The 14,243-nt window shown below is 41.8% G+C and overlaps 1 protein-coding gene across 1 annotated transcript in view; it reads left to right on the forward strand.

The window, feature by feature from the left end:
• Positions 1 to 14,243, forward strand: part of LOC117444298 (G2/M phase-specific E3 ubiquitin-protein ligase-like) — a gene marked incomplete at its 3' end in the record, with an annotated part of 62,801 nt that overhangs the window by 9,061 nt on the left and 39,497 nt on the right. The window contains 2 exon segments of the mRNA XM_034079960.2: positions 2,440 to 2,537; positions 2,648 to 2,749. Coding sequence (XP_033935851.1) covers positions 2,440 to 2,537; positions 2,648 to 2,749 — 200 coding nt within the window.

Here is a 14,243-nt window from a genome sequence, read left to right on the forward strand (position 1 = left end):
CAGTGTGATGAAGCTGATTGGATAAGAGATGTTCAATGGGCAGTGTGATGAAGCAGCTGATTGGATAAGAGATGTTCAATGGGCAGTGTGGTGATGAAGCTGATTGGATAAGAGATGTTCAATGGGCAGTGTGGTGATGAAGCTGATTGGATAAGAGATGTTCAATAGGCAGTGTGATGAAGAAGCTGATTGGATAAGAGATGTTCAATGGGCAGTGTGGTGATGAAGCTGATTGGATAAGAGATGTTCAATAGGCAGTGTGGTGAAGAAGCTGATTGGATAAGAGATGTTCAATGGGCAGTGTGGTGATGAAGCAGCTGATTGGATAAGAGATGTTCAATGGGCAGTGTGATGATGAAGCTGATTGGATAAGAGATGTTCAATAGGCAGTGTGATGAAGCAGCTGATTGGATAAGAGATGTTCAATGGGCAGTGTGATGATGAAGCTGATTGGATAAGAGATGTTCAATGGGCAGTGTGATGAAGCAGCTGATTGGATAAGAGATGTTCAATGGGCAGTGTGATGATGAAGCTGATTGGATAAGAGATGTTCAATGGGCAGTGTGATGATGAAGCTGATTGGATAAGAGATGTTCAATGGGCAGTGTGATGATGAAGGTGATTGGATAAGAGATGTTCAATGGGCAGTGTGATGAAGCAGCTGATTGGATAAGAGATGTTCAATGGGCAGTGTGATGATGAAGCTGATTGGATAAGAGATGTTCAATGGGCAGTGTGATGAAGAAGCTGATTGGATAAGAGATGTTCAATGGGCAGTGTGATGAAGCAGCTGATTGGATAAGAGATGTTCAATAGGCAGTGTGGTGAAGCTGATTGGATAAGAGATGTTCAATGGGCAGTGTGGTGATGAAGCAGCTGATTGGATAAGAGGCAGTGTGATGGTGAAGCAGCTGATTGGATAAGAGGCAGTGTGGTGAAGCAGCTGATTGGATAAGAGATTTTAATGGGCAGTGTGATGAAGCAGCTGATTGGATAAGAGGCAGTGTGGTGATGAAGCAGCTGATTGGATAAGAGATGTTAATGGGCAGTGTGGTGAAGCAGCTGATTGGATAAGAGATGTTCAATGGGCAGTGTGATGAAGCAGCTGATTGGATAAGAGATGTTCAATGGGCAGTGTGATGAAGCAGCTGATTGGATAAGAGATGTTCAATGGGCAGTGTGATGAAGAAGCTGATTGGATAAGAGATGTTAATGGGCAGTGTGATGAAGAAGCTGATTGGATAAGAGATGTTCAATGGGCAGTGTGATGAAGCAGCTGATTGGATAAGAGATGTTCAATGGGCAGTGTGATGAAGCAGCTGATTGGATAAGAGATGTTCAATGGGCAGTGTGGTGAAGCAGCTGATTGGATAAGAGATGTTCAGTAGTCAGTGTGGTGATGAAGTTGATTGGATAAGAGATGTTCAATGGGCAGTGTGGTGAAGCAGCTGATTGGATTAGAGATGTTCAGTAGGCAGTGTGATGAAGCAGCTGATTGGATAAGAGATGTTCAATGGGCAGTGTGGTGAAGCAGCTGATTGGATAAGAGATGTTCAATAGGCAGTGTGATGAAGCAGCTGATTGGATAAGAGATGTTCAATGGGCAGTGTGATGATGAAGCTGATTGGATAAGAGATGTTCAATGGGCAGTGTGATGAAGCAGCTGATTGGATAAGAGATGTTCAATGGGCAGTGTGATGATGAAGCTGATTGGATAAGAGATGTTCAATGGGCAGTGTGATGATGAAGCTGATTGGATAAGAGATGTTCAATGGGCAGTGTGATGAAGCAGCTGATTGGATAAGAGATGTTCAATGGGCAGTGTGATGATGAAGCTGATTGGATAAGAGATGTTCAATGGGCAGTGTGATGAAGAAGCTGATTGGATAAGAGATGTTCAATGGGCAGTGTGGTGAAGCTGATTGGATAAGAGATGTTCAATGGGCAGTGTGGTGATGAAGCAGCTGATTGGATAAGAGGCAGTGTGATGGTGAAGCAGCTGATTGGATAAGAGGCAGTGTGGTGAAGCAGCTGATTGGATAAGAGATGTTAATGGGCAGTGTGATGAAGCAGCTGATTGGATAAGAGGCAGTGTGGTGATGAAGCAGCTGATTGGATAAGAGATGTTAATGGGCAGTGTGGTGAAGCAGCTGATTGGATAAGAGATGTTCAGTGGGCAGTGTGGTGAAGCAGCTGATTGGATAAGAGATGTTCAATGGGCAGTGTGATGAAGCAGCTGATTGGATAAGAGGCAGTGTGGTGAAGCAGCTGATTGGATAAGAGATGTTCAATGGGCAGTGTGGTGAAGCAGCTGATTGGATAAGAGGCAGTGTGGTGATGAAGCAGCTGATTGGATAAGAGGCAGTGTGGTGATGAAGCAGCTGATTGGATAAGAGGCAGTGTGGTGAAGCAGCTGATTGGTGTGCGTTCTCTGTGCAGGCTGTGTTCTCTGCAGACAGAGCGAGGACGACCCGGCACTGTTTGGGGAGAAAGTGACACTGAAGGAACCAAAGCTCTCGGCTCACTACTTCTGTTTGGTAAGTCTCTCTGAAAGAGTGTGTTGTGATGGACTTCCTGTCAGACGTAGCGTCTGGAGTTATGATATCGTGTTATCGTACATGTCATCGGTGTTTTGTGTGTCCCCCAGCTGACGGCCTGTGGAGTTCAGCAGGGAGGAGAGGAGCACGAGGGCGTCTCTGGCTTCCTGGTGAAGGACATCTACCAGGAAGTCCGCCGCTCCAGTCGACTGGTGAGCGACTGGGAGAGCTTTCCATCTGTGTGTGTGTGTGTGTGTGTGTGTGTGTGTGTGTGTGTGTTTACTGTGTGTGTGTTTACTGTGTGTGTGTTTACTGTGTGTGTGTTTACTGTGTGTGTGTGTTTACTGTGTGTGTGTGTGTGTGTGTTTACTGTGTGTGTGTGTGTTTACTGTGTGTGTGTTTACTGTGTGTTTGTCACTGTTTATTGTGTGTGTGTTTATTGTGTGTGTGTGTGTGTGTGTTTACTGTGTGTGTGTCTACTGTTTGTGTGTTTACTGTGTGTGTATGTGTGTGTGTGTGTGTGTCTATTGTGTGTGTGTTTACTGTGTGTGTGTGTTTACTGTGTGTGTGTCTACTGTGTGTGTGTACTGTGTGTCTACTGTGTGTGTGTGTGTGTGTGTGTGTGTGTGTGTGTGTGTTTACTGTGTGTGTGTGTGTGTGTGTGTTTACTGTGTGTTTACTGTGTGTGTGTGTGTGTGTGTGTGTGTGTGTGTGTGTGTGTGTGTGTGTGTGTGTGTTACTGTGTGTGTGTGTGTTTACTGTGTTTACTGTGTGTGTGTGTGTGTGTGTGTTTACTGTGTGTGTGTGTTCTTCTATCTTACTGAGGACCGGGGGGAGTTTTTAACCAACAAACTGAGGTCTTTTTTGGGAAGTGAGGTCATTTTGCCCGGTCCTCACTTTGTTTCAACTGAAACACCCTCCTGAGGTTGTATAAATGCTATCTGGTGATTTTCAAAAAAGTCCTCACATTGTGCCCAAAGTGAATTTTAGGTGTGTGAACTTCCCTGGATTTTCACACAGTTTTGCTCACTGACCCCCCCTACAGCATTTTTCTGGTAATTTTTTTTTCCCGCCTTTTTGCGCCAACTCCCTTTTATAGTCGTTTTCTGGGGCGTGGGATGGCGGCAAAAGCACGTAGAAAGCTGAAATTGTATTTGTTTGCTGCTTCACCTATGTAGTGATGGCGTAAAAGTCATTATTGCCTTCTCCTTTAGCACATTCACAGCCATGCCGAAATGTCCTGTGGAACCTATATTTAAGCCTAAATGTTTATAAAAAATACTTATACTTAATCATTATTTAATGCCAGACTTTTACTTGCAATAGTGTGTTTCTATAAATACAAATATTCTAGGCTGTATATCAGGCCTGTTTATCAGACTTGATAAGAGAACAATATTGTCCTGTCACTATCTGCCCCCCATAGCGCCTCCCCCCTGCACCGGCCTGCTGCAAAGAAAGTGCAGAGTTGGAGAAAGGTTGCCCATGATAATGGATGGGCTTTTTCTGAAGTGGATTTTGATGCATAAAATGGCGGTCAAAGCATGTAGAAAGCTGAATTTGAATTTCCCAACAGTAAAGTACAAGTAGATGATGCAGTGTGAAAATTATGCAGCTAGTTCTTTTTGTTGAATATATATGATTTTTTTGAAAGGTATTATTGCCTCTATTACTATAGTATACGTTTTTAGCCAGGCCTTCATTTGAACTTCAATCTGAAATGATGTATTGATGGCGAAAAAGTCCCTAACCCTAACCCTAGTCCTTACAGTCTATGAGTGGAACCTATATTTAAGCCTAAATGTTTATAAAAATACTTATACTTATTCATTATGTAATGTACTTAATGTACTTAACTTAAAATACTTAAATTATTGTACTTTTACTTGCAATAGTGTGTTTCTATAAATACAAATATTCTAGGCTGTATATCAGGCCTGTTTATCAGACTTGATAAGAGAACAATATTGTCGTGTCACTCTCTGCCCCCCATCGCCCCTCCCCCCTGCACCGGCCTGCTGCAAAGAAAGTGCGGGAAGTGTGGGGGATTGACCCTGCCCCCACCTTTGCGCTTGACCATGGCATGAGCTGAAGACTCTAACTGTTCATCATTCTGGCTGGACATTTGAAAACTTCACCACCAAATTGTGAGACAGCACATGAAAATTCAAAGGTAATGATTATTTTTATTTATTTTTAATAGTTTACGAACAAAAGTGACAGTGAATGAAAATAGGCTAACCCCAGCAAACAGAGCTGTCCTCAACACTTCATGTATAATATAGCCGTTATGTATGTTGTTTTTTGAACTGCAGTTGTTTTTAATAAAAAAATATGTACTTTTTAATGGTATAGGCTACTTAATATAATGACATATTAAATGATGAGTGATATACAGCCTATAATACAAACACTTTACCCAGTTTTCTGTACAAACATGCAGCAGCTGTTTCAAGTGTCATGTCACAATTAAAGCAGTATAATTAATAACAGAAGTAACATCCAGGGGACACCTAATAATGAATGTGGTAACAACAGTGCATTAGAAGGTGCTTCACCATAGACTGTAAATGGACGTAGTGTCCGTGGCTCGACTGTGACGTCAGAGTCTAATCCCGCCTGCTCCAAATAAGGACAAAGAGGCGGAGCAGAGGCGGGACCTGCTGCCTCCGAACTGGAAGTAAACAGAGCCAGCTCAGGCTAAGAAGCTAAGCTAACATGAAATACATGCATACCCAGTTACTGCTAACAGTGTAGTTCCCCTATATAAACGTTACATTCATAATCGAATGAGACAATCTGCAAGAGAATTAGCTATATTTTGTTATTCTTAATGCTTGTCATTCACACTTTGAGAAAGACGGACTCCACCGCCCGGACCTAACAGAGCCGCAGGGGGCTAGCTCCAGGAAGCCGGCTGGAGCTAGCTCCGTTAGCTCCGACGGCCACCACTGGGATAAGGTCTCCTATTAACATTTGCTCCCGTTTAGCATTATGGTCGTCATAGCCATCGACTATAAAAGTCTTACCCAAGGCTGAATCATAAACTAAAATGTATATGTATGCATAAAGGGGTACGTCCTTAGCTGGCTAATAAGTAGCAAGCTAAGCTACCAAGCACACAAACACCTGCGAACGGGGTTAACATGTATAATATTATCATTTTAGACTTCTTGGAAGTTCTGTTAGTACATTCAAGCACACAGCACGACATTTTAATTGTCTGGTATTTGTAACAATATTCCCTAAAAGGCACAATCACCACGAACATGGCAAAAGGGTCAAGTACAGTAACTACTGTCACTACCCGATCTGCAGTGCGCATTGATGTGTCGGTCGCGAACGAGCCGGCTCTTTTAAGTGAACGACGGGAGCCGGCTCTCGCCCGCGAACGAGCCGTTTTTTGTTTTGTTTTTGCGGGGGGGATCTCGATCGGCATGAAGGCACATTATGCAATGTGAACATTATCCAGCTTAATAAACATGGCCACATTCTCAACAAAGTAACGACATGACTCCCAATATTAATTGAAATGCTTTTATGGATTTAGAAAATGATTTTATTGATTTAAAAAATAGTTGTATTGATTTAAATTGACATGCATCCGCTAAGAAAAGTAGTCCGTTGTTACTGTTTGAGCTAACGTAACAACGGCAGGAACTGCTTGGATAGTGTTTTTGAGGAGATTTTTGATTACAGATTTGAAAACATCGTTGCTTGCTTTAAAAGTAGCACAATTCATTATGTCAAACCTTGGAAGGTATCTAGATATCCCTGCCCTAATGCCAAAGTAACTGCACACTGAATATGTGAATATATGTCTATGTCTGGACCGCTGCGTAAAAACTGGTTGCAGTCAAACTAGTACTGAGTCCAACAGTGTCAGTTTTATTAAGAAAGGCACCTTGTTTTCCCTTGTCTATAATATTATCATCGTTCCTTCAACCGGATACTGTAGTGCTTCAATGCAAATGTATGTTAGCATCAGAGTGCCTTTAAAACAAATCACTTCCGACAGTTTCGCCCCACCCCTCGCTCCAATGGCCGTTAGACAATTTAGTAAGATAAAAAGCAAAAAAGCCTCTTTTAATAAAGAAAAACAAATGTTCCGTAGATACACAGACTCATGATCAAATGTGTGATCAAACGTTCTCCCTTACTTGTGTGTGTAGCACCTTCTAATGCACTGTTGTTACCACATTCATTATTAGGTGTCCCCTGGATGTTACTTCTGTTATTAATTATACTGCTTTAATGGTGACATGACACTTGAAACAGCTGCTGCATGTTTGTACAGAAAACTGGGTAAAGTGTTTGTATTATAGGCTGTATATCACTCATCATTTAATATGTCATTATGCACTACTTTTTTGTAACTGGTATCTTTTGTGATTTAAATGCTGCAGCAACAACAACATTCTTCTTTGGGGATAAATTACTTATCTGTAAAATGAAGTCTCCTAATTCTACCGACTGTGAACATTTTAAAAGGTAAAAGACATGAAGACACCTCAACCAGAGGTTCGAGAGCAGTCAAAAAGAGAGGAACATCGGATGCAGACAGACGACCAGAAGATAATGATGGTAAGTAATATCATGTCCAATGTTAAGTGTTGCTCTGCAGTGCAGCGTAACTCGAGGCCAGTTTGAACATTCCATTATAAAACATTCTAATCAAATTGATTGTGTTGCCAATGTTAGCTTTGCATTCAGTTGGGACACTTACACCTTAATCTCATTGAAACACGCTGTCTCATTCTCAAGAGAGACATAATATAAATAACAAAGGATATTTGAGAGTTAACCTTTTGTGACAAAAAGCCATCGGCATTGTTAATGTCGAACCTACAGGTGCCCTCTTATCAGATGGAGAACAGCCACAAGCTCCTCCGTTAAGAGGCAGAAGAGGACTACTACTAAAATAAATGATGATGATGACGATGGTGGGAGTGATAATGATGATGTAATGTCCAAATTCTGAGTTCAGTTTTTTAATTGTACTATTGTAATCTTTATCAGATGGAGAACAGCCACAACTGTCCACCACAAGCTCCTCCGTTAAGAGGCAGAAGAGGACTGCTACTAAAATACATGATGATGCTGACGATGGTGGGAGTGATAATGATGATGAGGGTAAGTCAAGGCATTGTAAACACAAGTAATGTCCCGCAGGAGCTCCAACAAGGCATGGAGGACAGAGAGTGAACAAAGAAACACTGTATGAGAAGATTTTGAAACATTGAACAATGTAAATCTATTCTCGTAGACCTCAACAATGGAATTATGATCAGTAGAAATGGCCATGACATGGGACCTTTAAAAAAACTCTGAGTCTAATCTTAAAATCTGAGTTTACTAAACTTGAGATTCAATTCTAGGACATCTGATTGTAAAACTAAGGCTGCGGCCCCACGAGGACGAAAACGGCTAAACGCATAGGATTAACGCAATCGCAAACGGCTTCCGTCCACACGCAATAATTATCCGGATAGTGTCTGCTAGGGCTGCACGATTAATCGAAAAAAGATCGTGATCTCGATTCAGACACCTATGCGATCTCATTTCTAAATTACGGCGATCCTATGACGTCAAGCTGATTTTTTTTTGTGGGATTTTTTTACATTTTTTAATTATTTTGCTTCTGAATAATACCAACTTGCAATGTCAATCATACTTAAACGATGTAAAGCAAATATACTCTATACATTTAACATTAAAGTACCATGATCGCATCCAAATGGTAGTGTTCTGTCTGTCTCTCCTCCTCTCATGCAGTGTTACGCTGCAGCCACGAGGGTTGCCAGTTTTTGCGGAAGGAATAAGCAACCAGGTCTATGAAAACAAGCGCAAAAGAACATGAGCACTTTAAACCTATACATGTCGGGTCTACAAGCTCACAACCGCAACAACCATTATTACTTACTACCAAGCAACTTTACAAAAAGATAAGCCCAATGTGGCTTATAATGAGTATACCTGGCAACACTCACTGACTGCAGCACGTGAGGGCAGGAGCCGGCAGTATGTTTACAGAAGCGTTAGCATTAGCACTGATTAGCAAAGAGTGACGAGAGCGACTAGTAGTACAGGAAAAACAGAAATGAGTGACACAGAAATGAGTGACGAGGAGGTCGAGGACAATGACAACACCACTGATGAAAATCCCGGTGGCGACTCTGGCAAGAGTGAGAGGGAAGTTGTGCTTGTGCCGAAAAAAGTAGATGGACTGTGCTAGTAGCTAGTAGCTAGGCAGCTTGGCTTTATTTACATTTATTCTGAAGCTGTAACTTTATGTTCTGTTCCGTTTTTATATTCAGTACTGACTGCAGTATTTAAGTTAATCCTTTTGATTCAGTGACATTACTACTCAGTGGAGTCTAGCACTTTGTTTAAGTTTATGTTTTTTTCAGTACAAGAACCTTTAAGTGCAGTAGTTGAACTGGGTGTTAGCCGGCTAGGCTTTTTTTTAATATTATTATTCTAAAGCTGTGAATGTTTTGTTTTTATATTCAGCACTGTGGTGAGGTGTTTTGAGTAACTTAAGTGCATTCCTCCCTGTAACAAACAGGTTGGTGTTGTTGTCCAGTAGTTGGGTGTCCTGTCACTGAGGACAGGTGCTACTGCAACGTTTACATGTTGTTATTATAAAGCTGCAAAAATTCTATTTTATATGTTCAGCACTCAGGCAGCAGCAATATCTATATTTTAGTTACTGTATGTTTTGTTACTAGAGAGACTTGAGTTTAAGTCAAGCACTTTGTTTAAAGCCACAATAGTTGGCTCCAGGTTCCACATTTTGAATGTAGTAATGTTTGTTCAGTATTCAGCAACTACAGACTAAAGACAAAGTTATGTTTTTGTTACAAGAGAGACAAATATTGTCTGTTTAAATTCATTGTACTCACGTGACGTCTAAGAGTAAGAGTGCAATAAATATTTTCATTGAAACGATGAGAATCGTGTGAGAATCGTGATCTCAATTCTTATGGAGGAAAATCGTGATTCACATTTGAGCAAGAATCGTGCAGCCCTAGTGTCTGCCCACACGAGACCGCTCCGTTTAGCTCCAACCGCTGGAGAAGCTGCAGTACACATGCAGGAGCCTGTAGGTGGCGCTGTAACTTCCTCCACAAAAGCAGCGAAGAAGCATGGTTGTCATGGTTGCCCTTCTGTTTATTCTCCGCGGTGGGGGCCGAGGGAACCGGGCAGAGTTTTTCGCCAGTCAGCGCGTATTAAAGTTTAAATCTTCCGGACAAAATTATAAAAGTGCCGGTCAAAGGTCTTCTTTGTTATTTATTGAGCTTTAAAACAAATGAATAACGACTCTATATAATATAATGATAAAATACACGGAGCCTCTCTTTCTCCTCCCTCTCTTCGGACAGCGTCAGCGTCTGTCTCATGCAGCAGCTGATCCAGTAATCAGTGACCCGGCCGACTGTAAAAATAAACATATTTATAACTAGTTTAGTTTGAGAGGTAATTAAAATAGCTAAGGGTGATGATCTGACTTGAAGTGTGTGTGTTGCTGCAGCGGGAGGAGCTGCAGGTGAGCAGAGCTGCGTGTCTCCGTCCTGTCAGATTAGACTTCACTCGCGAGAGAAAGATAAATAATCTGAATTCAGGGTGCAGTTTACTTTGACGTGGGGGTGAGCAGCAGAGGTGGGGAGAGGCGGGGCTACTGCCTCATCATTATTGCTGTAGATGTTGCACGAACAACTGTAGCATGGTCAATAGCGTCCGGAGCACGATAGCAACTCTGCGATCCGCCATTGTTGTTGTTGTTGGTGGCGAAACACTTCAGCACTGGCGCGGGGTAAGCGGAGGTGAGCAGAAGAGGTGGGGAGAGGCGGGGCTATTGCGCAATCACTATCAGTGATCTGAAAATGTCCGGATAGGGCGCACACACGGAGCCGTTTGACCCCCCAGAGAGTGGCGTATGCATTTCTATCCACCTTGGGACCCGTTGTCGTTTCCTCAGTCGTTTAGTGCCGTATTCGGTCGTCCTCGTGTGGCCGAACGGTCTATATGACACTAAACAGTAACGCAAACGACCAAATTCGTCCTCGTGGGGCCGCAGCCTAAGTAGGTTGAACGTGAACTTACAAGCATCATCAATGGAGCTGTGAGACTTTGATTCAACATGGAAATTGTTAAATAAAAGATAGAACCACCGTTTTGATCCAGTACAATGTTTGTCTCTGTAAACTGAATTTGAATTCTGCGAGCTGAATTTGGAAGTATAAAAACGAATGTATAGGCTTCATATTATGAGTTGAATTTCCTGTGAGGCTCAATTCCAGTTTCAGAGTAACTGAATCAAATTTCATATACGGTTCTCTTTCAGATTTATTGGAATCCAGTTCAAAATGTTTGCATTCAATTTCAGATTATAGAAATGTATTTATTAAGAGAGGCACCATCTCGTTTTCAAGGGGGTCCCAGCAACGCCACACAGACAAACAAAAACTAAATAACAGAAAGCAAAGCACAACAAACAAGGACAAATCATGTACAGTCTGTTACATTTAATTAATGATTATTCTATTCAGATTCAGTCCTTCAATCCAATTATTCAAGTTAAACATTATAAATTCAAATAATGTACCGAATTCCCTTTCTTTATGAATTATTTAAGGTGATTAACTCAAATATAATAATTAAGTTTTAATAGAAGGAATACAACAGATATGTTGGCAATACCTGTTATGCTTTAAATGGTTTGATCTTGGTAGACCCGTTTTAACCTTTCTGAGGCTCCATTGTTTCTGTTATAAAGCTGGATCTACTGTAGCCCTGTGTCCAATATCTACACATTCATTATGTTGAGTAACTACTGTAATGACAGAAATAATGCACAAAACTACCAGTTTGACACTGATGTTGTAAACATTTAAATATATATTTTTAGCCACTGCAAAAGTCCGCCTCAAGCTTCCAACAAAACTTTAACTACAAAGAAACATGATAATAATATTCTCTGAATCTGAGTCTTTCTATTTCACTACTGATGTCTACTTTGTCAGGTGGAAAGGAGCAACTCATTGCCAAAAGACACCCTGATAAGACGCAAAAGAAGGCTGCAACTGAAAATGGTAAGATCAGTTTCTGTAAATACAATTTGCTAGGTGGTTGCTAAAGTGCTAGGGTTTTTTTCTCCTCTTGACTACACACAGTTTAAAATGGCGATCTGATAGCCTACAGTCTGCATTGTGTTTTGATGATGGCAGTGGACTAACGGCCAACAGTTAGACAACATCAAACATCGGCATTTGAATAAGGTCATACACTGAACAAAAATATAAACACTTTTGTTTTTGCTCCCATTTTTCATGAGATGAACTCAAAGATCTAAAACATTTTCTAAATACACAAAATAACCATTTCTCTCAAATATTGTTCACAAATCTGAAAAGATCTGTGATCGTGAGCACTTCTCCTTTGCCGAGATAATCCATCCCACCTCACAGGTGTGGCATATCAAGATGCTGATTAGACAGCATGTTTATTGCACAGGTGTGCCTTAGGCTGGCCACCATAAAAGGCCACTGTTGCCCCTTTCACACCAGCGCCTTTTCAGCTCCGGCTCGGAGCTAGAGCCTGAAAAGCGCCGGGTTTTCCAGTTCACACCACAGCGGCGCCGGCTCTTAGCTCCGGAATCTGGTTCATTTCCAGCTCCAAAAAAGTGTCGGTCCAGAGGCAAGAGCTTTGGAGCTAAGAGGTGACGTCGCTTACGTCTCTCTTACGTCGAGGCGTGCAGGAAACTAAACCCACCTCCCATGGGTCGACTGTTATGCCTGCCTACAAGCAGTGTGCCTATAAACACACTTTATAAAGTCAGGCAACACTAAGCAGGCTTCGTGTGATTCTGTTTATTTGTGCCTTACTTTGACCATCCGTTCACTGTTATCGATCATTGTGGAGAGAGGCAGACGTGTTGTTTTGTTGCAGCTATCGGATGCAAGTAGTCAGTTTAGCTTCGGTTGCTATGCCAACATCACCCGTTTGATACCAGAGAAACTTTCATAACAGCGTTGTGATACCAAACAGTGTCAATTCAGACGGACACACATTCACTTAGGCTAAGGGGAACTGGGGATATGCATCAGCTGCTTGTGTGAGTCGGACAGTGAATACTTTAGAGCGGCCGCTGCAGTGGGAGCTAACCGGGAGCTAACGGGAGCTAACGGGAGCTAACCGGGAGCTAACGGGAGAATACACTCCTGTGGACAGTGTTGGGAAAGTTCACTTTCTACATGAACTAGTTCAGTTCACAGTTCACATATTTTAAAATGAACTAGTTCAGTTCATAGTTCATAATTCAAAATGTTGAACTAAAGTTCATGGTTTCAAAAATGAACTAATTTATAGTTCATAGTTCTTTTTTCAATAAGTTGCTGCGAGCTATTATTTGTCTCCTGTACGATGTTAATGGGCCATTTCAATGTTTACAATATCCTCAGAGGGCCGTACAAGTTATTGACCTCTGCTTAAAAAAACTAAAATCACAGCTCATTCATTTCATTCTGTGCAAAGAAAAAGCAACCTCTGAATACAGATATCTCACCATGACTCGCGTATGCATGCACGTGCAGGGTGTGGCGTGACCACCTAAACAGAAAGATAATTTATGGACACAAGATGTGTGCAAATGTATTTAGTTTCCTATCCATGTGAACATGGTTTAAGTGGGGGGGACCTAACCTCCTCTAGAGGGGTCCGGGGGGCATGCTCCCCTGGCAAGATGTGTTGCACTTTGAGAGCAACATTAGGAGATCTATGGACACATCTCTCAACACCCAAACATAACTGTAAGCAGATTTTCTTTTAATTTATGGATATTTGACAAATCACTACCCTTTCAAACTGTATTCTTCTTTATTAATAACTGTCATATAGTATTTTATACCTGTTTACTTTATTCTCTTATTTTTTTTATAACTATAATGATCATATAAAGATGTGCCTTTACCTCACTGGTTGTAGACAAAGCTTCTTATATTCGTTAGCATAGCTAGCTAACCAGATGCTAATGACAACAACACAGTTATTGACTGTATGACAGATGAGCAGATCGCCACTGGGCTTACAACTAAAGATACAGACACGCAGAAACTGCGGCATGTATATGGACTTATCGGTACTGCAATTTCTGAAGTGCTGGAGTGGCGTTCTGGTGCTCTCCGTCAGAACTGCACCCCTGTCAGTCGAGACATATACCACGTGATGACACGTTAGGCTCGTGTTGTGTTCAAGGACCCTGACCTTGGCCAGGAAAAACAGGTACTCGCTTGTTTAATTTTTTTGCGGTCTAGATTTCTTTAATTTTTTTATTTTTTGCGTGTGTTTATAAATTACCTCGAGGGCCGTACCAAATTGTCTCGCGGGCCGTATACGGCCGGAGGCCGGAGGTTCCCCACCCCTGCCGTAGAGTCTCACTCTGAGCGAGTGCTGCTGCAGCTGCTCTCGGCTTCGTCCATACTAATTCATTCATTCATTCATTCATTCAATGCTCGCCGGTTCCGCGGTTCCACATTGTTTGTTGTGAGGAGTCTGATATATTTAGTATATTTATATTTTAGTGCGACAGCCAGGGGTGACAGGCGCGTACGCGTCACAGGCAGCTTGCTGTTGCCAGATTGGGTGGTTTTCCGCATTATTTTGAAGCCTGTTTACGGTGTGTTTTAACTGGGTTTTCGGCTGAAA

Source organism: Pseudochaenichthys georgianus, unplaced genomic scaffold (genome assembly GCF_902827115.2).
Source record: "Pseudochaenichthys georgianus unplaced genomic scaffold, fPseGeo1.2 scaffold_789_arrow_ctg1, whole genome shotgun sequence".
Lineage (NCBI taxonomy): Eukaryota > Metazoa > Chordata > Actinopteri > Perciformes > Channichthyidae > Pseudochaenichthys > Pseudochaenichthys georgianus.